At 39.3% G+C, this 27,563-nt stretch overlaps 1 protein-coding gene across 1 annotated transcript; it reads right to left on the bottom strand.

Annotated features, from left to right (window-relative positions):
- Positions 1-963: 963 nt before the first annotated feature.
- On the bottom strand, positions 964-26,973 carry LOC121957840 (brevican core protein-like). The gene is made up of 14 exons (XM_042506628.2): positions 26,601-26,973; positions 16,425-16,504; positions 15,915-16,274; positions 15,494-15,668; positions 14,946-15,073; positions 14,250-14,543; positions 13,163-14,020; positions 9,921-11,747; positions 4,546-4,653; positions 3,770-3,928; positions 3,590-3,672; positions 3,295-3,439; positions 2,985-3,167; positions 964-1,674 (listed from the first exon to the last, which is right to left on the bottom strand). Exons 1-14 carry the CDS (start codon positions 26,618-26,620, stop codon positions 1,553-1,555), a joined length of 4,542 nt encoding a protein of 1,513 aa, XP_042362562.2. The 5' UTR covers positions 26,621-26,973; the 3' UTR covers positions 964-1,552.
- Between the last annotated feature and the right edge of the window lie 590 nt (positions 26,974-27,563).

The raw sequence follows: 27,563 nt of genomic DNA, 5'->3' as shown, positions 1-27,563 counted from the left end.
ACAGAATCTTTATTAAGTGATGCCCACACTATTATTTTTATTTAAGCGTGGGAATTATTTATTTATATTTAATTTTACTCACTTATTTTTAGTCATTATGTAATCTTTTGCGTTATTTTTACCTATAGGCCTATTTTATTTTCTAATACTTAACAACAGTGGTGGATGTAGCTTACCCAGGTTAAAAGAAAGTTTTAAAATATTTTACATAAAAATGCATAAGTAGGCCTAAAAGCCTAGCAAATTGTTACATAAAGTAGGCTTATCAAAAGAAAAAGTAGGCTACTCATTGTGCAACATGGCTTCATTCATTAAATTTGTAGTATATATTTTGGCAGCATCTGAATTTTGTCAAAGTAGAGCTCATTTTAACAACTGTATAGTGTATAAACTATATATTGTTCAGTTGTTTCATCAGTAAGAAGGTATATTTTATGAAATGATCACATGCTGTCAGATAAAAAGTACTCTATTTACCTCTCCCTGATATGTAGTGGAGGAGGAAGTAGCATAAAATAGAAATAGCCTACTTGAGTTAAGTACAACAACCTCAGTACTTGATTAACATGAAGGTAATTATAGCTACGACTTATAAACCCCTTGAGACCATGAGAGCAAATATTGATGCAGCCTAAAAAATACAATAAGAACAAAATAAGCCTCCTATGTGTTCCTGTGTGGGGAAAAAGGGGCAGTCTGTAATTTATCTGATGTATTTTACTACATTTAGGAGTTTCATCACTATTACTTCTTTGAGAATTTCACCAATATCCTCCTTTTTCTGTCACCTTTTATCTCTTGAAATGCCACTTTATCCATAAAAGTGTCATCACTTTTTTGTTGACCCAAAGACCGAATACTGCAGATTTTTCTGTCCATCAGCAAAAGAAAATACAAATGTTGTCAATCTGGATGTCAGCTGTTGTTCATTTAAACATGAGAAATGAAGCCCACACACAGTGATAAGGGTAAAATAAGAGAACGATTTATTCTTCGCTCTGTTCTACAAAACTTTATTACAACATAAAGCTGACGAACAAAACTGCGTCTGCCGGAAATAAAAGGTTTCTTTCAGAAGAATGCGGACAGCAGTAATCACAGGTGTGAAAACAAATATATGTACAGTACTTACTGACTTATTGGTTAAGATTGATTTTTGTGCTTTGGAGTCATTAGATTCTTTGAGAAAGGCGGGAAAACAAACATCTCCGTTTGGGACAAAGGTTTAAAAACATTAGCACCATTTTATAAGAAGGTTCCTGATAAAACAAAAACCACAAGGAGAACAGTTCTGACTGTAATGCAAAGATTTGGAGCTGACACTCACTTTCTGTATTTCTGTCTCTCTTTCTTTCTACTTTAACCTCCTTTTTTGCTCTGCTTGTCACCACATTAAACCAAAACACAGTAGAAAATATTCTAATGGACACAAAAAAGTAGGAATATTTGACTCATTTTGAGCGTTCATTGGTAAAAAGCATGTGATTCTTGGCACCTTGTTGTGATCCAACAGCAGAATTTAAGAAAGAAAGACATGGAAAGCATGACTCTTTTAAAACCTAATGTCCCAGTACTGCGGTGTCTCTTTAGTGGCTTCAAATTCGTCTTCAGCGGCAGCAAAGTTGATGTTGGTCAGTGACGTCACTTCAGGGTGTTGGGTTGGCCCTCCGGCCTCTGAAAGGTACAAAAAGCAATGTGCATGAGTGTATAAAGAGAGAGTTTTGGTAAAAGATTTTGGTAAAAAAGAAAAAAGTGGGGAACTATGGCACAGAGATGAAACTAGGCCCTAAAAGTTCAGTGTGTGGGATTTAGGGGGACATATTGGGAAATATTGTATAATGACTAAGTTTTCTTTAGCGTTTAATCACCGGTAAATCAGAATTGTTGCCTTTTCATTACCTGAGAATGAGCTGTTTATATCGACATGGTGAGTGGGTCCTTGTCTTTTAAGATCGCCGTGTTGCATAACTGTGTTTCTACTGTAGCTCAGCGTGGACAAGCCAAACACTGGCTCTAGATACAGACATTCACATTTTCAGGTCTGCCCATTAGAAGCAGCTTCACAAGGAGCAGCATCAGATTAAAAAAAAATTAACCTGAAACTGCTTTATACTGTGTTTATACCCATTTATATGACCTGGTCCATTTGTGTGGATTTGCTGTGGATAATTCTGCTCACAGTAAAAACCTCCTGAATGTCTGGATCAGAAAAAGGTAAGCACACATTAGTAGGTGGTGGGTGAGCTGCCGGTTTCCGACATGCCGAATGGGGTCAAAGTAACACTGAATTATAACATGAAATCACTTTATTCAGTGTTTTTACTGGTTAAAATCACCTGGTTTGTTTGTTTTGTAGATTTGGAGACCTCTGCGGATAATTCAGCTCCCAGTAAAATTCCCAAACACTTAAGGAATTCTAACCAGGAGAAGTTTCAGCTGGTTGCAATCTGCAGTTCTCACCACTGGATGCCACCTAAATTCCCCTCAATGTTACACGCTGTTTCTTTAAATACTAAAATGATTAAATGTCTTACTCTGTGTGACAGCATAAAATGTAACAACCCCACAGTCACCATATCATTTTTATATCCAACAATAGAAGAAAAGCATTCTACCTTAAATTGAAATTTTCAATAACTTTGTTTTAAGGGAATATAGATTTGTTTGATTATGATTATCTCTTATCCGCTCCTACAATAAGTGAGATTACGGAGGGGAGAGGACACTGGCATTGTCTGCTCTTCTCCTTCTGAGTTTCAACAGTTAACAATAGTGTTTAAGTATACTGTTGTTGTTGCTAATAACTTATTTTTATGACTTTTAAATATGCTTTTATTTTGGTTGTTTTTATCTGTATCTGCTAATCCTTTTAACTTATAGCACTTTGAAATTTGTTCCCAACTTAAACTGCATCATAAATAAAATCGTTTTTTGTTGTTGTTATTATTATTATTATTATTATTATTATCATTATTAAATCTCACCAGGGATGCAGATGACCTGGGGTCTCTCCCACCTGCCTCCAGACAGACACCTGATCAGAGGATTCATTCTCTGCTGGAAACCCTCAGCACAGTGATAACGCACGACTGCGTTGGTCTCGTATCTCTGTCGAACTTTTCCAAAAATGGAGGCATTTCTGACCTTGGGTGGCGGACCACATGAGGCTGTTGGAGGAGTTGAGACAAGTTAGGTCCTCACCGGAGCTGATGTTTCATGGTGTAACAACACAAAACACCCACGCGAGGGAGCTGAAACCATTAACGTGGAGCTCTAAATATTTTTACTACTCACAGGTGCCTTTCTTGCAGGTGTATGCAAGGTGATAGTTGCAGGGTACGTCACTCCAGCGTCCGTTATCGTGCCAAACCATCACCACACAGTCTTCACCTGACAGGAAATAGCTGTCTGGCTGCCCTCTGTACCAGTTTTCATACAGCTGCATAAGAGGAGACATGGGTGAATTTGTTTTTAACAGTTTGACTTGAAATAATAATTAAAACATTAAGAAGTAAACTGTGAGCACATTAATAATAGTTATTTTGATTTATTTCCTTTTTTGTGATATAAAAGAAGCACAGTCCCTCACCAATGGGTTGCCATCAGACCAGCGGAAATCATCCTCAATGGTTTTATCATTCAAACCGGTCCACTGGTATTCTTTGTAGTTGTCTGTTGAGGACAATTAGTCAGTTATATTCACTCCTCAAGACACAATAAGTAAGCGAATAAATCACTCATACAGGACAAACCATTTTGCTTAACTTACTGTTGATGTAGTCCTGTTCCTCAGGGGTTATGATGGAAACCAGATGAGCTCCCAGCATGCGGCAATGCTGCTCTGCCACCTCCCAGCTCAGACGCTGGCTGAAGTGTCGGTAGCAGAAACCGTGGAACTTATCCCAACCCGGTTCACATCGCTCCAGATCTGGAAACATCACAGAGGAGGGAGACGGGACACTCAAACAGTCTTTGACATGTTTCAACAGGTTCTTATGCAGCAGAAATAACTGTGCGAAATCCTCCCCAGCTAGCATTTTTTGGTTATAAAAATGTTTCCAGAGGTAGGTTTTCTTTTAGTTCCCAGAATGTTCTTCCTAAAGTTCGGGGAACATTCTTTATAAACAAATCAAAAAATGTTTTTTACTTATTTATTGTTAAAATATCACATTACATTACATTTTCACGAAATATTATCTGTCATTTCAATCCTCAATAACATGTTTTTAAAGTTGCTTTGAAAATATTCCTCCTTTGTTCTCATGTAACATTGTGGGGCCGTTTTTTATAAAAAAAAATTAGTCTATGATTAGCATTAACATTTTAGGAGCATTATTTAAAACAATAAACATCCTTAAAACGTTCTTTGGACATTAGATTGAAATGTTTTCTTTAAAACATTATTGCAACTTCTAGGCAACATTAGCCAATGCTGCGGGAACATTCCCCACTAGGTGGGTCTGTTTATCGTGAAAAAGTTACCAGCTTTCCAATTTGTTTGACAGATCTGACAGAAAGATGTTCTGATTGCAACAGACAGCTCACCAGTCTGACAGAAGTCTCCACCATATGTTGGCAAACAGAAACACTGGATCTGCCCGTCTCGGTCAGTGCAGGTGCCTCCGTTGAGACAGGGGTCGTTGATGCACACATCTGAAACAAAACACAGTTCAGATTATTCAGCTGCTGAAACTACATGAGAGCACAACTAACAGTCTGTTTATTTTGTTGTTCAAGTATTCTATTATCTATTACTGTATTTGCGGTATAAGTATGAGGATAAACATGGATTTGCTGCATGAAAAGATTTAAGAAATAGAAGAAGAGAAGACGCTTTAAGTTTAAGGACGCACTTATTGCAGCTCCAGAGGTAGATAAAAAAAAGTGCAAATAACTTATTGGGACATTTACAGGTCATTAAGAGGTCATGTCGAAGCACCAGTGTCCAACGGTCACTTGAGCCAACAGATGGCAGCAGAGGACAAACTTAAGAGGGTCACATGAGGTCAAACTCCTCAGGTCTTCTTTTGTCTTCTTTGGTGCATCTGAGACTTTCTGTCTTCTTTTTCTTCTTCTTCTTCTTCTTTTTACACACTTCATTATTGAACAAACCATGTGAATGATATTTGTGGAGTTAAATGCTATTACACTGTGTGACTGGGTCTTAAAGAAAGGGACACATCTAAACCATAATACATTTCCCCCTTATAATCAGGGTCTTTTCTCTGTTCACAAAGTTTCAGTTTGATTTGCAGAAGTGAACTTAATTCACTCCAGTGCATTACAAGGAGTAATCAACAGACACTGATGTGAGTTGATGTGAGTATGATAAACATTTTAGGAAAGATAAAGCTGACTGCAAGTACACAATACTGATGAGAAACTGGTGTTGAGTACTTCCTGCCAAAAATCCTCCCTGCTTCACATCACTTCTACTCACTGTCTCACCCATAAATTCACCTAGGCCACCCCGTCACTCAAATTTGTTTCACATTTGCATCTCTCCTTTCCAAGGGCATCAGATTTGTTTCAATATTATGAGGGATAAATATAAAACAGGGGGTTTAGGGGTCCTCAAATGGAACATTTTGAGCATCAAACACTTAATGTCTTGTATTCTGTAAAATTTTTATGCACCAATTTATGGTGTTTTCTGTCAAATTAAAAGTCCTTTGCTGCTTTAATGTTTTTATTGGGTGGGACAAATGGACATGTTCTAAATAAACATGTCCTCTGTGTCCCCCCCTGAAATCTACACCTATGCTTGTTTCATGCAAAAATGTGTGCAAAGGTCCATTATTCAAAATTTCTAAGCTATGTTGAGGAAATAAACTTGATTGCAATTTTCAGATTATTTAAAGTAGTGCATAAAGTCATTTTAGTCACACCACATCCTACAAACTCTGCATTTTTAGGCTACACTGAAGTTTTTTTTTGTGTGTGTGTGTGTTTGTGCATTTAATTGGCTCTTATTACTATGACTTTATGTTGTCAAACTCCTGTATGGATGATTACACTCTACAAGAGAAATTTCTTTTGGGTTTCAGGCAAAGTGTCCCTGTCAAAAGCCTAGTTGTTTAAAGTCCAGAGGGGAAAAGAGGGGTTGGAGTTTCAATTTAATCTTCTAAATTTGTAAAAGAAAGCAAAATGGAGAGCATGTGTGTCCAAACTGAAATTAAACATTTTACAAGAAGATTTGGTTTATTTGCTTCCTTTGACACCCTGTAAACAAGAGCTCTGTGGTGTCTGTCATTATACTGCACACTCACATACTTCTCCTCAGGTCACCGTGTGCATGTGTATTTGTGTGGGGAGTAATAACTGTTTTACACAAGTTAAATGATAATCATGTGCACTCAAAGTGAAAACATCATTCAGTTTTGCAGAAAAATACACAACTGGGGTTAAGTTTAAAAAAGTGAGACCATGTGCTGTGACCCATGTTGGCATCTCTACTTGGATCTTGGTACAATTCTCAGCCTTTTCTGTGAAGAGTCTGCAAGATTTCCATGAGTTTGTGTGTTTTCCTCAAACAGCACACAATAAATTGCTTGTACATGACAATGTGAGGTCAGTAATTTGAATTACAGAATGAGTCGTGGCTTTCCCACTGACTAAAACTGCAGAGTCTCCATTCTTTTATCAGCATGAATAATGCAAAATATAATCACCACTGCTCACTCCATTACAGCTTAATAGAGGCATTGAAGCTGAGATTGAATGTGAAAATATCCGCATGCTCCCATCTGCGCAATATTCATTTACTGATGCAATCTTTCTTATGTTTAAAAAAGCTTTCACTGATTGAAAGCTTGTCTCCATAAATGAATATATATGTCGGTGCTGAGCATGCTGATAGTAAAAACCATTACATAGTGTTATGTCTTCAACGGCAGACTAAATGTAGCTGAAACCTTACATTGACTGGTGCTTGTTAGTAATCTTGAGTTTAAATGTGAGATCATGCAGCAAATGTGATTGACATACACCATGTGAAATACAATACAATCATTTGATTCCCATTTAATGAAAATACACTGTAAATCACCCACACTTGTTGTATCAGATGTTACTCTTTACCCTATAACTTTATTTTAATCATCTTTTAAAAAAAGGCCTTTTCTGTCTGTATTTGTTATCTGACTTAACTCATATATTTATAGGTAACATGACCTAACTCTAACTGTAAATGTTCTGAGAATGACTGAAATGTGTCAAGGAGTTGATAAGACAAAATTCCCAGTAAAGATAAAGTCTGTTTAAAGATGCAAAGCTCTTTAGATAATCTGAAAGCATCTGTATAGATGGATCGAGCAGCGTGCAGTGCCACTAGTTAATAGGAGTGTTTGTTCATCATTTTAAGTTCTATTCTGTTGCTGTATGCACTTCAATGAAATGCACCCTGTTTCCCTGAAACGAGATGTGCCTTATAACTAAAATTACCTTGTCTTGTTTTATGATTACAGTAATAAACCTACAGCTGCCCAATTTAAGGTGGCAAATTTATTAGATTTATGCCAGTTCTATGGAAGCCAATTTTTGCAGGGAAAGTCAAAAAAGATTTTTGCAAAATTAAATTAAAAATACTTATGAAAAAAATTAAATTACGAGACACAAAGGCTAAATTATGAGAAAGCAAGTCAGAATTTTGAATTATTAAATCACCATGCCTTACTTTCCTTTTTTAGGTTTTCTTGGCAGACACTGACTTCCATAAAATGCACCAATCTCTGTAGCTGCCATTTATAGTAATAACTAAACGGAGCAAAACTGTACGGTGAACTAAAACATCTGAGACTGAAGGGAAACAAAATAACAGATTTATCAGGTGAGAGGGGAAACAAACAGATTAGTTGATTTTTATCATTCTTACGACTAAAAACACAATACTGTATAAATCTTAAAAGATCATGATTAAACAATATAACAGTATAACATGACTCAAATATGAAAACATACTACTAAATGCTACCACTCGCATCAAATAAACACCAAACAATATCTGTGCTTATAAACATAACATTCTGTGCTTCTGGTACTAGACCATCTAAAATAGCAATATAATTCCAAAAATCTGAAAAAAGATAACAGTATTGACATTCGATATGAAGTCCTGGATTAAATATAAAATATTATTGCTGTTGCACTGATTGCTGTTACATTCCAGAGAAAGATTAAGTCCCTTTATCAAGTTACTTTTAGATTACTGCAAAAGATGTTGTAAATTAGCAAGAAGAAAATGATACTGAAGAGAATAATCTGCACTTGTTTGGTACAGAAATGTATTTTTTTGCAAATAAAATCCACAGAAAAGAAACTCAGAGAAGGTTTACTAACGTTATCACCATCCAACACATTCTTATCCTAACTCCTCAAATACTGCTGGCTTGGTCAGCGGCGTTCATGTCTACATATGAGACATATGTAGTATATTCCTGCATTTGTTGTATATTCCTGCATTTGTTGTTAACATTTTGTGACAGTGCATCAATATCCGTCTGTAAAATGTATTGTGTCTTTTATATACCCTTCCATTTTCACAGGAAATGTACAGTTACCTGCTGCATACGGTCTACAGTTAAAGTAATCTTTTGTAAAACACCTCATATTCACTTTTATTAGGCTTTAAAAGCACAAGCTTACGTTAAGAAAAATCACCATGTTTGGCTTAACATTCATGTGAGAAGCAAGTAGCAGGCTCCTGCATAAAGGTCCAGGATTTGTTGGACCCATCCACTGCCCCCGCACCCGCCCTGTAAGCACTTTCCAACTCCTTATATTACTGACAATATTTGCAACTGATGCCGTCCAGCGGCACATCATACTACCATAACATGTTCCATCCAGCTGCATAATAATTGGATGCTGTCGGCAGGCATATCATACCGCCTTGATGGGTATCGTCCAGTTGACCAGCAGCGTATAATACTAAAGGCTGATCTCACAAAATGGTTTGTATGTTTCCCTACCAAAATGAATGCACCCAAATTCATAAATATCACAAATATTACGAAAGACTGCGATCACATGACCAATACGCTGCTAGGAGTAAACAAGAAAGTGGCCCTGCTGTGGTGGATCATTGGACTCTCCCCTGGGACTTTCTCGTGGAGACGAAGGTTTGGAATTGAGTGAATTTTGTGCCACTTTAATGTATTCCCTCATCATGTTTCATTTCCTAAACCTAACCATAGTAACGTTGTGTTAATTACATAACTGTATATTCAGGACTTAACGTCATTCAAGGGGTGCTAATTCATATGGTATCATACGAACTGTTGTGGTGCATTTTCATGGTATATCAGTCCCAAATGGTCTACGAGAATATGTTGTATACTGCCGTGAAAGGTTTCGTCTGAATGCATTATAAACTGACACCACGTGCAGTGTATCATAGTGCCATGAAAGGTGGATTTTGGCATTGGTGTGTGATGCCAAAATCACTGACCAAGCAGCAGTATTTGATGATTTTGGAATGAGAAAGGGCTGCAACATCACTCTTGAAGAAAATCATTGTAAAAGAAGCACTGAAACACTCATTCATCAACATACCTCTATATTACAGTACTTCACAGAAGTCAATCTTTGGATGAGGGAGAAAACATCATGCACAATAAGACTGGACTGTTGACAAATGTCAAAAGGGAGCTGTCCCAGTGTGAGTATCTCGAAGGGGAGGTGGGGGTCACAACAAGAGAAGTGAGGAGCGTTTTTAAGGTGAAGAGGGAGGAGTCAGAAGGGTGAGTGGGCTTTCTGAGAGTGAAACAAACGTGGGAAGTCGTTTGAAAAAGGAAGGGGATGTGCTTTTACAGAAAATGGAGCAAAGGCAGGTTGAGGACAGATCGGGGGGTTTTAGTGCATCATTGCGTCGAGTAGCAAGAGGAGGACGGTTAGGCTGATGAGAGTGGCTTTAACATTACCTGAAGCTTTCCCCGCACCGCCTACAGCTGCCCTCTCATTAGGCAAGATAAGCAGGGTGGGTGGCTGGGTGAGACTAAACTCAACATCCACCAGACCTTGATCCACTGGTGGTATGAAGGCTGTCACCTTCTCGGGCTCGGCTGTCTTGTGGAAAATATTCGGTGCCGAGGTGGTCGGGCTCCAGCTGCGTCTGGACCAGTGCGTGGTGGTTGTGATGGTGGTGGTGGCCGTCTTTGTGGTAGCAGCAGTTGGTGTTGTACTCGAACCTGGAGCTGCTGTGGAGGTTTTTCTGCTGTACTCTAGATCATTTATAGACTCTTGGGGTCCAGTTGTGGTTGTCTGCAGAGCCCACTGAGATGTTTGTGAATCCAGAGGAAAGACAGTAAAGTCCTCCTCAAAGGTTGGGACAATGTTAGCTTCTTCTTCAAGGTTTGGGACAATATTAGCTTCTTCTCCAAGGGTTGGGGACATAGTAGCTTCTTCTCTAAAAGTTGGGGCAACGTTAACTTCTTTTTCAAGGACTGGGGCAATGCTGGTGTCTTCGTCAAGGGTTGGGGCATTACTAGCTTCTTCATCAAACGTTGGGGCAATGCTAGCTTCCCCTTCAAGTGTAAGGGTTGGAGCAGTGCTAGCATCTTCGTCAAAGGCTGGGTCAATGCTAGTTTCCTCCTCAAGTTCAAGGGTTGGGGCAATGCTAGCTTCTTCTTCGAGGGTTGGGGCAATGCTAGCTTCTTCGTCGAGGGTTGGGGCAATGCTAGCTTCTTCGTCGAGGGTTGGGGCAATGCTAGCTTCTCCGTCGAGGGCTGGGGCAATGCTAGCTTCTCCGTCGAGGGCTGGGGCAATGCTAGCTTCTCCGTCGAGGGTTGGGGCAATGCTAGCTTCTTCGTCGAGGGTTGGCACAATGCTAGCTTCTTCATCGAGGGTTGGGGTAATGCTAGTTTCTTCATCAAGGGTTGGGGCAATGCTAGCTTCTTCATCAAGGGTTGGGGCAATGCTAGCTTCTCTGTCAAGGGCTGGAGCAATGCTAGCTTCTCCGTCGAGGGTTGGAGCAATGCTAGCTTCTTTGTAGACAGTTGGGGCAACGTAAACTTTGGTTTCAAGGACTTGGGCAATGCTAGTTTCTTCCTCAAGGGTTGGGGTGGCGCTAGCTTCTTCGTCTTCAAAGGTAACTTCTTTTTCAAATATCTGGGTATTGTTAGCTTCTTCCAGCGTAAAGGCAACTTCATCTTTCTCTTCAAGAGTTTGGGAAACTTCAGTTTCTTCTTCAAGGGTTGGGGTGACTGTAATGTCCTCTTCATAAATTGGAGTAACTTTAACATCCTCTCCAAGGGTTGCCATAATCGTAGAAAGTTCTTGTCCACTTGCCTCCTCGTAGCCAGTGGTCGTAGTATCCAGGTACACTCTGTAATCTGATGTTTGATAGTGTGCTGTGGAGGAATCAGTGGGCACCTGAGAGATGCTTGACTTCTCTGGAGACTCAGTGGTAGCTAAACTTATTCCTGATATGAGGTTGTCCTCGGACTTTGTTGGGTGCAGCTGTTTTTCTTCACTTTCCAAAGTGACTGTGTCTTCAATTTCTAAGCTTGTACTTCCCTCCTGTCTAGAAATGGAGGGATCCCATAACTGCGATGCTGTGGAGAGGACATCCAAGCTCGGTTTTGCAGAATGGTGTGATCCAGATGAGAGGGTTGGATCAGGGAGTGCAGTCCAAGGCTCAGCAGGAGCACTGCTAGTCGAAGCAGACTGTGACGAGTGAGTGGTGAAGCTGGAAATGGAAGAATCTGATGTGGAGATGAAGCTCACTGCTTCGACATCAAGGTCACTCTCTAGAAAAGAACATAAAGCATTTTTAGAGCTATATATCTATTAAAGGAAGAATTCGACATTTTGGGACATACCCTTAGTTGTGTTCTTGCCGAGTGTTATATGGGAAAACAGATACCACTCTCATATCTGTAAATATGACACTACAGCCAGCAGCTAGTTAGCTTAGCTTCGGGAAACAGCTGACCAGGTTCTGTTAAAATCCGCTTTCAGCACTTTCAGCACCTTTAAAGCTCACTAATATCCATTCAAAAATATAAAGAGGGAGGTGCTTATATACCACAGTATGTCATGGCCGGGTGCAGTAATTGTATGAAGTCTCTGCTGGTTGCCTGGCAACCTCTCAGCGTCAACAAGTCACTGCCCTCAGCCCAGAAATAGTCTTCCACATAAACCCCCATAACACCGTAACTTGCTGTTGTTACACCTTATTTATCGTACAAATAAAACAAATAAGATATAAAATGTTATTTTGTGACTTTTAGAGGTGCTGGTAGATGAATTTTGTCACCTTTTGACCAAACAAGGTTAACTGCCCCCCAAACCCCATCCCCATTTCCAGTCTTTGTGCTAAGCTAAGCTAAACAGTTATCATTTGAAGTTTCATACTTACTGTACAGACATAAGATTAGCTTCAGTGTTCTCAATGAAAGCCCAGTTCAGATTTTCAATGAGACAAAGCCTTTTTACAACATTGCAGAGAAAAGTTCAGCAGTGCAAACTCGCTCATCTCAGCTCGACAAAAGTCAGCTGACAGTGTCCCCTGTAACTCGGCTTGTCAAGTAGCCAGCAGCTGGTTTAGGAATGTATGATTTGTCACCTGTTTCAACAGCCAGTCATCATGTCAGCCAGCCAGGTCAGTAATAAACTGTCAGGAAAAAGCCAATTAACTTGCTGTAGCAGTGTGAAGAAGAGCACTAGCTCAAAACATCACTTTTGGATGTGCTAATAAATTGCACTTAAAGGTTATGTTGTTTATTTTTCTCTAACAACAGCCCTCCATCTGGGCATAACAGATGTTAGATTGGCGCATTGCATGTAGTCTTGTTGCAAACTTCAACTCATCTCGTTACAAATCTTTGGTCTAAGTTGGGCTTTACATTTCATTTTTTGTGGGGATTAAACAAACAAGATTTACCATGTTACTTTGTCAGCTTCAGAGGTGCTGGTAGGTGGATTTTGTTGCCTTTGGACAAAGCCAGGCTAGCTGTTGTCTCCTTTTTGCAGTTATTGTGCTAAACTAAGCTAACTGTCGGCTGGTTGTAGCTTCACAGTTACAGTACAGACAAGAGAGTGGCTTCAATCTTCTCATCTAACTCTTGGCAAGAACAAAAAATAGCTTATTTCCCAAAATGCTGAATGATTTATCCAAGATATTAATGCTAGACTTAGAAAATCATATTTATGCTTGACATACCTGAAGAAATATCTCCAGACCCATCCAGAGTTGCCCACACTGAGGTTAGCTCCTTGATAGAAGATGTTGTGGTTTGTGCTGGCTGTGTGAGAGCTTCCTCTTTTGAGGCCTGGGTTGATAGAAACACCGGCACACCATCTTCTGCTGCTTCCTGCTCAAGCTTCACCTCAACCACGGGGTCAAGGGTCACAGAGGTCACCTCCCACAATCTCTCTTCTTGAGTATGATTGCCGTCCGTCTCGCTGTAATTACCTTGTGATCTCTCAAAATTGAAGTTGGTCTCATGTATTCCTTGGGGATCGCTTGGCCTCTGAGATGTATTCTCTTCAGGAATTGTTTCTGAAACTGTTAGGTTATGCGTGTGAGGTTCATATGATGTTTCAGGAAACGCTGTGGTGCTCTCAGGCACAGAGTGGTGAGAGGTGAAATTGTAATGGGAAATGGTCTCATTGTAAATGTCGGGCATTAATGACGTGTTCTGTGTGGAATCGTAGGTTTCTGTGGTGCTGATAGTGCTGTTCATCAGGGCTGTTGGATGCTGGGAGCTGGTTTCTGCAGGAGATGAAGTTTCATTCAATGCCTGGAGAAGGTCCAATGTAAGTGTGGTGTTCAGAGGAGACTCTGTTGTGTCTGATACAATTGTTGGGTGCGTGCCAACTAGGCTTTCCTCAGCGGAGGAGCTGGAGACGAGGGGAAAAGATTCAAGCAACCTTTGAGCTTTAAGCTCCACGTGCTCTGAATGTTGGTTCAGTTGCAGCTCTTGATCTGTATCCATGAGAATAACAACATCTTGGCCGATGTTCTCAGGCTCTGTAGCCACATAGTCCATGGGAGAGTCGGTGGGAGTATTTCTGTTGTCTGTGGAGAACACATAAGTTATATTAAAATATTTTGATTTAATAAATATGAAATCAAGTTTCTTTTGCTCACTTTGATTCAACATTTTTTCCACCTCCTTGCAGTTTAATATCATACATAATCATTGTAAATAACTAACATTTACATATACATGAATGTCTATTCTTCCTCAGTATCCAATGCATTGTTCTATTTCATGCACAAACTTTTTAAGGCAAAACATACTCACCTCTGAAACAATAAACATCATGAAGGCTGGATGGCTCTGGGAAGCCAGTTTGGTTGCTGAAACGGTACAGTGTTTTGACGCCTGGCTGAGGCCCTCCGCAGCGATCTCTTGGGGTTATGATGGGATAGCGCACACTGCCATCAGACAGCCAGCCAGGACTGCATCGGTCCAGACCTTCACTCCATGCCAAGTACAGCTGTGCTGTCGTAGCCAGCTCTGCTCCTGCTCCTCTGCAGTAAGACTGCGCTTCATCAAATGACGACTGCTGAGGGATGGAGTCATGAAACACTTCCCCTGTACAAAAACAACATATTTCACAGGTTTTATTTTGTCTTTTCACCATATGTACAATATATAGTTGGATTAATTTTCTCATGATGAGATATGTAGATACAGTTAAGTGAGACACTGGTATAAGTGCCTGACTAATTTTAGCTTATAGTGTTATGTTGGTTTAAAAGAAACAAGAAATTGCAGTACAGGAGTGCAAAAAAGAGTTTGAGGTAATTTAGGAATACTATTTTGTTGATTCATTCACTTTGTCCTAATAAACAATGGTCAATACAGTGTATCATTATTTTATTTTTAAGATCTTAGATACTGGCATCAGAATTGGCCTAAAAGTCTAATATAGGCTTTATTATTCTAATATAGGCTAATATAGGCTTTAAGTCAAAGAAATATTAATATTCATACCGTAAATTTCCTCTACATAACAGTAAACATCAAATAGATCATTTGGATCCACTGTCCCATAGTTTCTCACTCCTGGTTGGCCATCCATGTCTCCATAACAACCTTCCCGGGGCACTTGGATTGGGTACCTGTAAGAATAGGAAAAAAATGCTCACGTTAAAGGGACAGTTTACCTTCAAATCAAAATTATATATTGTTCCTCTTACCTGCAATGCTATTTATCAGTCTTGATTGTTTTAGTGTGAGTTACCAAATGATGGAGATATTGTCTATAGTGAAAAAATATGTATTTTTGTTTTTGGGGTGAAGTGTCCCTTTAAAATAACCTCTTAGGATTTGTAAAATAGTCTTTAAATTCTAGTCGAAGTGCAATTTCATGTCTGAATTTTGGGAAAATGTGTGGTTCAGGTTCAGAAATATGATAATAATAATATTTTCATTAAAGAAAGGGTTGCAGTCATTAAAGCATGTGAGTGTTTCACTTAGTGTTTGCACCACAGAGCTTTGATTTAATCATGGAAAATACAGATACTGAGGTGATGAGATACCTGACAGACTGGTCTGCTAACCAGCCTGCATCACACTGCTCGTAGCCGTCATAATACGCTGCCAGCAGCTGGTCAGGAGTAGCAATTTGAGCCCCGATGGCCTCACAAGCCCTCTGGGCCTGTTGGAAGGAAAACGCATAGCGGCCCAAAGCATCTCTATAGTGGAATACAACACCTAAACACACAAACATGCACATAAACACACAAAGATACGCACATTTTTATATTTAAATTGTACAAAAACACCAAAAAATATTCATGAATCTAAAATTTGCCCAGAAATCTAATAAAATAAATCCGATTACAACCACAAAAATGTGATAATATTGCTCTCACTGCACTTAATATTGTATCCTGTATCATCTTTATATTTATCAGAATCTTTCCAAAACTCTATGCGCTACATCTTTAATATTGTTACCTTTGACTTTGAGCTGTACGAGGTCGCTGGCATCCTCCAGGCCCTGCTGCACCTCGCAGCGATAGTGACCCGAGTCACTTGAGCGCAAATCTCCCAGCCACAACGACAGATCTTCAGGGGAGGAGGTGTAGTTGAGCCAGGCGGCGCGGTCTCGGTACGCCTCGTTTACCTTTATCCTTTGACCCCGTGCCACCAAAATCTGTGTCTCCACCCCACCGGACACCACGGTCCACTTGACTCGTGGTGCAACAGAGGAGGAGGACGACAGAGACACCAAGCATGGGATGGAGATGGAGCTGCCCAGTGGTGCGGAAACTGAACCTGAGTACGGGATGTTCACCTGGAGCTGCCGGACCTCATCTGCAGGAGAGAAGAATAAAGGATACGGAGCGTGAAGAGCAGAGCAGCTCTGTGAATTTGCTGAGAGTAGTGAATCATACTTTGCCTTTGCTTATAACTGAATATGAATGAACGCTGAAAGTCAGAGATAATGGGAAAATGCAGACGTACCCGATGCAGATGGAGTTTGTGTGGGGAAGGCCAGAGTGAGGCGGCAAATTGCAATGAGAAGTGCGAGTATTTGGACATGTCTATGGAGATAAAGAGGAAAAAAAAGAGTGAAAATTAAGATTAGCTCAAACATGAAGATTAATAAAGCATTTGTGTTGTAAACTCTGGGAAAGGACAGAAAATTGACACACGTTATTTCTCCTTGCCAACTTCTAATTTCACACACGTTTAACCTTTAATAAGCAGAGTGAGTTCTGATATTGTGTTGATTCAGCTCCACTGATCTCACTAAACTGATTTATTGTAATATTAAAGGTCACAACCGGCACAACATCGAGCAACCTTCACTGCAGCATAGTGGGAATTTAGCTTTGCACATGACTGATATGCAGCGGAGTGAAGGAACAGACTCAAGGTTACAGTGTAATGCTCTGATTTGTAGACATTTATTATTTGCATCTGATATGATTATGCTTATATAATCCTGTTTAGAGATGAATTTGTACCACTAGATTCATTTTGTTAGAAAAAAGTAAACAGACAAAAGCTTTACGTGGGCCATAAAACATCAAGCTTATATAAAAATTGAGGGATTAAAAGACCTTAAGGTTATCTTAGGAGAGGAACGACATGAAAGAGGCCAAGAAGTTCACTATAAAATCTTCCTTTGGGAGCAGATATCATTACATTAAGTCAATATTAAAACAGAGTCTGAGAAGAAGAGTGCAGCCACTCTGGCAGATCTGTGAAGCTGAATTTACATTAATGCTTCAAGACAAATGCAAAAGTTACCAACTTAGTTTGTCTGTCAAAAACAAAAAATATAGTATTCAATTCAGTAGAGTACTACAGGAATGAATACTAAAACCTGGAAATGAGTTAGGCTCAGCACTCCTGCTTCCCATGCGTTGATATCGGTGAGTATTTTTTTGAATGGGTTCTCGGTTAGAAACCTAACATAATGTCTGTGGTTAACATGATCTTTAGAGATTGTAATGTTTCATTCTAAGACACAAAACATGTAAGTAAATTTCCCTCTCTTGAATTTTAAGCTTTTATATGTCTTTAAAAAGGCATCTGCTAACAAGTGGCTGAATGAGACTACATAATGTCATATGGCCAAACACAGCTTTAAAGCTTCGTCCGGGAGGAGACAATAAGTCATTTGACTGTAATGTTGGTCATTTTTAGTCTCATGTTGGCTTTGTAACTTGCATTTAGGCCAGAAAAATAATAAAAGTATCACTCATTTGTGAAGATTATCTTGCTGAACAAAACATGTAAGTATCGTAAACTTTTGTTTGCCACATTTTTTGTTTTTGAAAGTCCCACACACTTTTTAAAAAAGGAACCAGGGGGATGCTTACTTTTGTGTTGGCCAACCAAAATAAAATTTGAACTGAAACCTGAAATGTACAGGTAAAGATAGGGAGTAGCATTAGAATTACACTACGAAGTGTTTTCTTTTATTTAGTCTACTCTTACTGATATAAATGGGTGGAAAATTATTATTCATTTGACAAGAACAATTCTTATTGATGAAAAGAAAACAAGAAGTGTAAAAGAGACTAAATTAGTTACAAGTCCAAGTCAAGTCTCTGACCATATGCTAAAAAGGCTCCCTAAAAATCGGATAAAAATATCAAGAAAACCTCTCAGAATAATGCAATAATATGCAACAGAGACTAAAGCTTACAAAATGAATAAAGTTAAATCACTACCCTTTTAAAACATTTACAACAAAACCTGAACATGATTACCCTCATAAAAGAGGGATTTACTGCAGGACTATTGCATTTAACTACATCAGCTTTAAATAGGTATTAAACTGGCAGCTGAGTGTTTATATATATATTGTACATTTGGAGAAAATCTTAATAAACTGTGTAAAACACTGACACAAAAGCGACACAAGACACTGAAAAAACGTATTTCAAATCTATAAAAGAGCAATTTCTCTGGTTTTCAAAGGGAAGCTGGAAGCACAGGCTCCTGACCACAAGCTATTCATCACCTCCGGGAGCTAATGACATGGCATCTCTGCCCAGAGGCATCCTGCCAGCTCTCCGTCACCAGCCTGGCCCTGTCATTAACCCAGCAGGCATGGCAGGACGCTCACAGTGACCTCACACAACCTCCTGAGGCGGCCATGGTGTTCATTTTTTATTAAAAAGCACCACTCCAGCTCCAAAATACTGTTACTTTAGATTTCCATTAAGCAATTGGTAGTAAGAGAACTATTGGCAGCCAGTTTTATATCAAATAATAGTTTCTTTATTTTTTTTTTTAAGCAAAAGTGCCAAAAATTCATAGATTCAAACTTTTCAAATGTGAATACCACCAAACACCAAACATGGTGGCACAAAAATCATGTACCACCATGATAATCACAATATCATATTTTGTTTTAAGCCAAAACATGATATTTTTCTAATGATAACCCAATGTTATTTGTGCTTGCACCTAACCACACGTTTACCACAGTGTTGTTGAGAAATATTAAGTTTCGATGTGCTACAAAATAATGTGCAAATGTAATGTGTTTGTGGTTCAAACATCTCTTCTGGTGATTGGATGCATGTCCAAGTGGTATCGTTTGGCACCGCTGTCGCAAAAACAACCAGATCGCTTTCCATTTTCATCAGAGCCAAGAAACTGCCAGCAACACAGGACACATTGCATTTTGTTTTTTTTCTGTTACTTAAGCTGTTCAACCGTCCGCCATTTCCGTTATTGGGGATAATAACTGCAAAAAGCTAACAGTGATACTCTTTCATAAATGGAGCCTTCATTTTCATAGAAAGCTACACTTACCGAAACCAATCTAAACACCAGTGGTGTTTTCTATAGTAACTGCATTGTGCAGTCAACATTTACTTCATAATGCTGAGGTAAAGTAAAAAACGTTTTTATTTACACTTTAACATCTAAGAAGCTTCAGTGCTGGAGCGAATTATAATTAAGTTTTACACCTAAATGTGTGTGGGTTTTTTAAAAAATAAACTAAAAAACACATATTCTTGAGATATTTACATACTCCACCACATAAACAACTCACCAGATTTACAGTTTTAAACATTTGACTTTCAACTTGAATACTAAATTCACATTACTTCTCCTGTCATGTGAGGGGTGGCACTATAAAACAGTACTTAAGTATGCAGTTTTAGGACAGAGAAACTCTTCATGAAGAAATTTCAGATTGTTGGACTGATGGGCTGATGCCACCGACACAACAAATCTCCCAAAATAAAAGCTCCAAAATCCCACTCTTGATGGTCAAATGTTGAAAAGAATGGAGCACACAAGAGTTACTGTGTGTGTGTGTGTGTGTGTGTGTGTGTGTGTGTGTGTGTGTGTGTGTGTGTGTGTGTGTGTGTGTGTGTGTGTATGTGTGTTTGCCCGCCTCATTCATTTCTGTCAAGAAGAAGTTTTAATAAACAGCCAAAAAATGGCAGTATGTCTCACTCAGACACCATTCAGTTGTCTTAACATGTTCGACATAAACATGCTCAAGGTGGTAAGGGGTCTGCTAAATAAAGACAAATGAATAGACTACACATCATGAAGGTCAGAACCACAGCAGTAAGCCAAACGCTGAACAAGCACTGATAAACTTTTCTGCGTCTGTGTATCAAACCCATCGGCACAAACACAGCTCGCTAACTTGTGTCAGATTAAATGGCCCTCTTTGATGGCAGAATAATTGTTGTCTGTTTCCTCAGCCAGCTGGGACGACTCCACAGGGCTGGTATCACTATTAGTATTCTTGACGGGAAAACGCCTCACAAAAAGCGAGCAGTGGGCCAGGAGGACAGCTGCACACTGTGCTTTCACTTCAGACCGACTCCCTCACAAAAGGCCTCGGAGGAAAATTAAAGGACAGGGCACTGGCACACTCGCTTGCTTTTTCTCTCTCCTTTCTCTCACTTCTTTTCAACGATGGAAAAGGAAGTTTTTAACCACTAAGAATCGTTCTAGGGCAGGCCGCGCACAAAAGGCCACATTAAGACACTGCACACTGTTTCTAATGGTGTCACTGCTGCTGTGAGAGTGTGCTTGTGTACGAGTTGGTGCATTCAGACTGATGACAGAGGAGAAAACGCTGGTCGCTGATGATTATTTTGCGACTTTTTAAGATCACAAAGTCTTTGGCCTCGCCCGTCACCAGGCGCTTTGCAGCTCTGCTCTTTTTAACGAGAGTAACAATGAAGACAAGTCAAGCTAAAATCAATGCCACCCACTGCATTTACAGGTCGAGAAACTGCAGCCAATGCATTATTCACGAGCAGAACTAATCCAGTCTCCTCCTCCAGCAAGAACATACAAGTAAGCAAAAAGGGACTGACATCAGCCAGAACCACACAAAGCCCACAGCAGATCTAAAAATCTGTCATCTTTAAATTTAAATGCTATAAATAAGTGTGGAGAAAGAAAATGGGATCAGATGGTGTCACTGCTGCACTGACAACTAAAGCTGGTTCAGTATATATTGTGGGTGGCCTCTGCAGTGCTCTGCATCAAGGTTAACTCAGGCAAATGTTTTCTCTCCACCAACAAGCAGGAGAATAACTCCTGATCTCAGTTAAGCAGATCAAACAAACATACAGAGACACAGAGATGACTGATGTAAGCTCTGTGGAGCGCTGAGCTGGGACTGACTTTAGCAGTGATGAGTCTTTAATAAAATACATATGGGGATCTCCAAAAATGTGCAGTAATTGAGTTTCACAAGGTAGAAATCCACTCTAGTTTAAGTTTCTGTCTACCAGTCCCTGTGCGGCTTCAGTTCACAAAACATCTCCCATTTTTGATTTATTTTAGACTTGGGTTATACAGTATGGAAACTAATTATACATAAGAATGAGATGCAACATAAATTACTTATCCAAAGCTACATCTTTCTTCAAGAGGGCACCAAATTTTTATGACTCTTTTATCTAAACTGTAATAAAAAAGTTTAGAAATCCCTCAAGATACTTGCATTCTTGAGGGCCAGACACAGCCCGACTGCATCGCCTTTTGTCACCTGTATCTTGGCCAAAAAAGCTGCACTTGATCGCACTGCAGACACTACAGACAACAGCCAACTAGCACGTACAATCTGCGACTGCGTGAGAGGAAATACCTCTCCATACCAGCAGAGGGCGGTAGTTTGTATTCATCGTTAAAAAATGGGAACAAGAAGACTGACAGGACGGATTCGAGATGCGAATTAGCACATTAAAAACACAACCTGATGTCGAATGAAGACAGGATACGGTGACACAAACAATAATGAACCGTTTCTGCGTAACCCCTTGAAACCTGAGAGAAATGGCTTGATTTTTTTTTTTTCTAGACAAGAAGGCCATGAGCAACTTAACAAGAAAGGACCCTGGACATTTTTTTAAAAATAATTTTCTAATAATATTCCCTTTGTCCAAATCAATTTTTCAGGTCGTTTACTTCTCACCTTTTACCAATTTCTTGCTTATTGTTTCATGATTTTGAAAGAAATCAAACCGATTTGCTTAGTTTCCAGTTGTTTGTTAGTGAAAGGCATCTGAATGCAGCACAAGAAAACTGATGCCGATTCAGGTTTCAAAAGGTTAAGAGTTCGATGGCTTTTCTTTTCGTGGTCTGAGCTGAGCAGCTAATCAGAGTGATTTCATTCATCAACAGGTTCAGCCCTCTCGGATGCTGATTTAACACGCTGAATTGTCTGAAAAGCAGACAAGGGCCAACTTTTGCCAACAGTGCAGCACACACCACCAACACTAGAGTGACTGATGCTCACTGACATCCCAGTCAACAACCAGATCCCAGAGTCTCATCTATGCTGACGACATTCTCCTGGTAACGTAGCACCTGGAAAGTAAAGTGCAGTCTTGCTTGACAGGATGATGTAATTTAAGACAAGTGACTAAGGTTCAGATGGTGGACAGCCAACTCCAAACCGAATATCATATTCCCCATATTCCCAGAGCAAAGTAAGTTGCCCCTGTTTGATCAGGGTTTTCTCACTGCTAACTCCTCAAACACTGACGCTTGATAAATGGCCCTCTGTGTCTGATACTGACATAACGAGGCACACTTTAGTGTCTGTATGCGACGCACACTGGGCCACATAATTATTACACACTCTGAGCACTCTGGCGTAGTATGAAGAGCGATAAAGTTTGTGTAGTGTGGGAGGGAGTGGCAGATGGGTTAAACAATGACAGGACTTTCACCCTGGAGACCACTGTTTGTGTGCTGTGTGAAACCATAAGTCACATGTCGCATTTTATTAGTTTGTAAGAAATGTACTTATTTTAGGCCAAACCATGAGCGGTTTTCTAAACCTAGCAAGTACTCTTACAGCCTACATCTAAAAACGAAGTAAAATAATAATAAATGTTTTTTTAAAAAAATAAATAAATAAATAAAAAAATTTTAAAAATGAAGTAAACCTACATTGTTTTTGGAATGTATGCATTTAATGGTTGGAAACTGTACATTTACTGTATAAAATGTAAGTTTATTTTGAAAATAAACTATCCACTTAATTATTTGATTGGAATTAAGTTATTTTATTTAGGACATAGATTTCTTGGTTGACATACCTGACATGATTTATGTAATTCAAGACATGAATTTATTAGCTGAATTAAGTAACATGATTTCTGTTTCTTTTTCTTTGAGTTTTTCAACCTAACACTCATACGTCAATGATCATCATTTCAATAAATGAAGGAAATGGGTGGAGTTGTGCTGTATCCTCTGTTGTTATCTATGCCGGGTCAAGTTCAGGCAGGCATTGAGGCTAAAACTCAAACTCAGAAACTCGACACATATGATGAGCAGATTGTGACGTTACAGGGGTACCTACAGTAAAGCATCATAGTTTGAAGCTTTGGACCAGTGACCAGATGTCAGTATTAAGTGAGTTGGGAGCGAGAATGTGTTGGTCTAATCTAACAGGGACTATTCACTCAACACCACTCCTCCGACTCCCTCCACCATCAAACGTTAACGCCTCCACACATCCGATGAGCCGCGCTCACTCAAAGGACTCATCCCACCTCCCAAACCTACAGACATCTCCAGGAAAGCCTCTGTCTGTCTCCCAACAAGATGACCAATTGGAAAAGTCACCCACCACATGATTCGCCACCCAACGTGCCTGGGAACGAGTCGAAGGATCAAACAAACACCTGATCCAGACCTGACTCAGCAAATCCGTGGACTGACCACAGCCTGTGTGTGGCAAACCCATTACAGACCACGACAAACCATACACAGAGTGGAGTGGGGGCAACAGATGAATTACTAAACTGTATCTGCCCATCAGGAACTCTTTAATTTGAGGTAAACTAATCCTACACCAACATTTTATGATCTTAAATCTGCTTTTTGGTCCCAATACATCTTCAGCTGGATGCTGCCTGAGAACTCTGCATTAAACAATTTACTTATTACTGCTGGTATCAGTGAGTCTTTTCATAGGCTTTAACCACAAACAATTAGATATATACTTTAACTATACTATGACATAAGTGGCCTGATAAGTGGCCATCCTATATTGTGTAATTTTAAACTCCACAGTATATTCCATGTTCAGTCTTTCATAAACATCAGAATAAAATGTCTGAGTTGAACAGAATAAACAGGTATAATGTATATCCTCTTTGGGAACATAATACAAAATGTATTTTTATTAACTTCAACTTCAGCTTCAGCTCCAGACTATTAATGGTGTAATTGTAATTGCAGCACATTCACCCTTAAATTCTTTTAAAATTATCTCTGGATCTTGAACCGGTTTCTTTCTGGACTCTTTGAACCTTGGTGCTATCTAGAGAACCAGCTTGCGTTTCCATCAATTTTGCGCAGAACCATTGAAGATGTGTCATCAACAGAGTGTCTTGCACAATGCACAATGGAAGTGAACAGTAGAAGTAGAATCATGGGTTACATTGATTATCTGCGAAGTGTTGTTCTGTTACTAAAGATATTTGTTTTTTTCTGACTATTAATAAGACAGCAGCACTCTCTTTTTTTCTGAAGAAAACTGCTGTTTTTTTGGGATCCAGCTGAGAACCATTTTTTTCTCAGATTTTGAACCAATTTATTTTGGTTGAAATAATCCAATATGTTTTAAATTAGGTGCGGGAACCAGAACAGCGCTGGTTCCATGTTGGTGGAAAAGGGAATACAGAGACAGCAATTTTACTTGCCTTTGCTGTTATACAACATGTGACACACATTCACTGCCAACTGATCACCATCTACGGGATCAGCGTTAACCCATTTGTGCCCAAAGATTAGCACAGATATAGTATAATAACGAAAATTCCACACCATTTGTCCTGATTGGTCTAAAGTCTTGAAATCTGGGATGGTTGTTCTTCAGGTTAGTGTCTGAAGTGAGAAATAAGCAAAAGCACTAATGTTGTGATTTTTAATTGTCTTCTGCATGACCTTTTTACACTGTAAAATAGTGTATAATTATTGTTTCATGTGTTGTTTCTGAGATACAGCCCCTTTCTTATCATACTATATTTAGTCTTTGGTCTTTTTTCCTAAATTATAATGGAATATATGGAAAACACAGTCATCCCATGTGCCTAAACACCAAATATAGCATCCGTTGATGAGAAAATGTCACTTTTCAGCCAAACAGTTTGACCAATGTTGAAAATTTCTTTAAATTATTGCTTAGGCGAGCTCAAAAAAACACTTCCACCACAGAAAATTTTAAATTTTCAGTTGTAGGCACAAATGGGTTAATGTGAGCTGATGTTATGACAACATTTATATCATATAATCAACTGAGCATCTCCTTTCATTACCCGATGTTTAGTATCAACAGTAGACCACCAAATTCAAGCTCTAGGGATTTTGGATTTGGCCACATGATGCCCAAGAAATTACAGAGAACCATATCAATGCTTTGACTTGCTCCACTGGCTAATATCAGACCAGAGAGCCACTGGACCATCAAAAAAAGAGAGAGGAATCTTTAAAAGTCTGCTTTCTCTCCTTTAATTCATCTCTACCTGTCCATTAATGAAGTCTACCTGGACCCTGAGGTGGAGGAGATGAAAAGAGGAGGCTAAATGTGCACTTAAGACAAAAAGCTGGCTTCTTGTGTCTCCTGCAGGGCACTGGAACAACATTTCAGAGTTTCAATTCAGCAGCATTTGTGCTTTACTCTCAAAGGAAATATTTAAATTAAAAGGAAAGTTTTGCAGTGGCCTGCATCACATGAGGGTTGCTCTCTATAAATGCAGAGGACAGTAAGTCAGTGCTGCTAGAGTTTTTCATCTAGTTAACCCTTTGGAACCTAAGTGAATGGGTTTGATTTCTTTCATTGCTTGAAAGAGCAACTTATCAAGAAAATAAAGAGTGCAAGAAAACTGCATGAAAAATTAGCCCCCCCCCAAAAAAGTACTAAAAATTAAAAATAAATATTTTGTGAAATTTTTGAATAAATAATTTTAACATTCATAATCATAGTTTCTGGATATGTTCCATATTCCATTATTATAACTTTTTATAATTTTTTTTAATAATAATACTCTCTCTCATAATAATAATTTTCTTGTTGTTTTTTTGTCACCTTCAACCAATTTCTTGCAGTTTTGTCATTGCCCTTTTTGCTGTGTTTTTGAGAGAAAACTTAACCTATTTGCTCAGGTTTCATGGTTTTAAATACTTGTGAAAGGGGTCTGAATGCAGCACAAGGTAAAATGATGGCCATCCAGGTTTCAAAGGGTTAAGGGACAATCTCACGCTCACCTGTATAAAAAAAATAAATCATCACAGCGCCTCACAATCATTGAACAATCATGGATGCGAAGGTGAAAGATGCAAAACCCTCCAAAATCTGCATGCACTTGTAAAACACAGTGGGGGTTCGTGATGTGCAAGTAAACCAAAAAGGAAAAAGCGCAAAGCCAATTAGAAGAAAGTTATACTTAAGTAAGTGCGTCAGTTCCTCAAAGGGACATTTTTAGGGGAGAAAATGAACCTCTGGCCACAATTTCAGGACCTCCTCTAAGGACAGCAACTGCTGTGATGTACTTAACTTGCTGAAGAGGGTCATTTTCTTAAATGCCTCCATAATTTAAAATGACATTATACATTAAAAAAAAAAACTTAGACCGCATCAACTGCGTATTACGAACAGTCAAAACAACAGAAACCTACCGGCTTCTTCTGAGCAGCATTTCAGCTGATGCAGGATGGATTGACTTCACTGCTGTTTAAAGTATTTTCCGTCAGCTGCGCGCAGCTTGCTGCAGTGCGTCTGTCCTGTCGGGGAGAGAGTCTCTGGATGCTCTGCGCAGGTATGAATGAGGGGAGTTGGAGCTGCTGTCCGACCGACTCCAAGTCTTCGGTGAGAGGAAAGGAGGGAGTTGAGAGAAAGTGAAGCCAGATATGAAATCCTGAACTGCCCACTTTTTCACCCAACAATCGGGATGGAGATGGCGCATGCCTGTCAAAGGGGATAGGGAGGGATGACATAGAAAATAACCGATGTTATAGGCCATGAAGTGAAGAGAGATGAGCTATGTGGATTTTTTTTTTCCTGCAGGGACACAGAAATGCATTGAGCGTCATTTGGAGTCAGCGCAGCAGCAATACGGAGCTGCTGATTTCTGCAGGTGATATTGCAGCACAGTCACCTATACTGGAGGAGGAGGAGGGAGAGTGAGCCGACAATTTACACCTCCTCCTAAATGTATCGTTGGTCTTTTTAAATCACCAAAAAGAAGTTTGCATGTATCACCAGCAGTTTGCAACATCCTACAGAGCAGCGGTCCCTGTGCAGCAGCCGCTCAGTCTGTCAGTTTACAACTTCAATCTTCAGGGTGTGTTTGACACCAGCATTTGATACGAGACCCATAAACTCAATGCAACATGCCACAATTTAACTACAGCTCATCCAGAAATAGCCGCGAAATAAAAAAATTAAAAAAAAAGACAAAAATGTGCTTCAAAGCAGCATAAAAATAGAAATACATATTTTTTTGATTTTCTCTGCACCGTTTATCTTTTAATTGTTGTTACTTACTGGTTTTGACCAGTAAATGGCAGCTCAAAAAAGATTTATACAAATATTGTTGAAGAGCAATAAAACATGCATTTGTTGTCCTTTCCATGGCCAGA

Source organism: Plectropomus leopardus, chromosome 17 (genome assembly GCF_026936395.1).
Source record: "Plectropomus leopardus strain MGB_pleo_1.0 chromosome 17, ASM2693639v1, whole genome shotgun sequence".
Taxonomy (NCBI): Eukaryota; Metazoa; Chordata; class Actinopteri; order Perciformes; family Serranidae; genus Plectropomus; species Plectropomus leopardus.
Note: the sequence above shows the minus strand (reverse complement) of the source record. Positions and strands in the feature narration are given on the sequence as shown.

What these genes read in the sequence shown, in the direction of transcription:
- LOC121957840 (XM_042506628.2), bottom strand. Translation starts at nt 26,620, where the DNA reads ATGCTGCTCAGAAGAAGCCG. An exon ending in ATGCTGCTCAGAAGAAGCCG is followed by an intron (nt 16,505 to 26,600) that starts GTAGGTTTCTGT and finishes TTATCTCCATAG; the next exon opens with ACATGTCCAAATACTCGCAC. An exon ending in CGGTGCGGGGAAAGCTTCAG is followed by an intron (nt 4,654 to 9,920) that starts GTAATGTTAAAG and finishes GTTTTGTTTCAG; the next exon opens with ATGTGTGCATCAACGACCCC.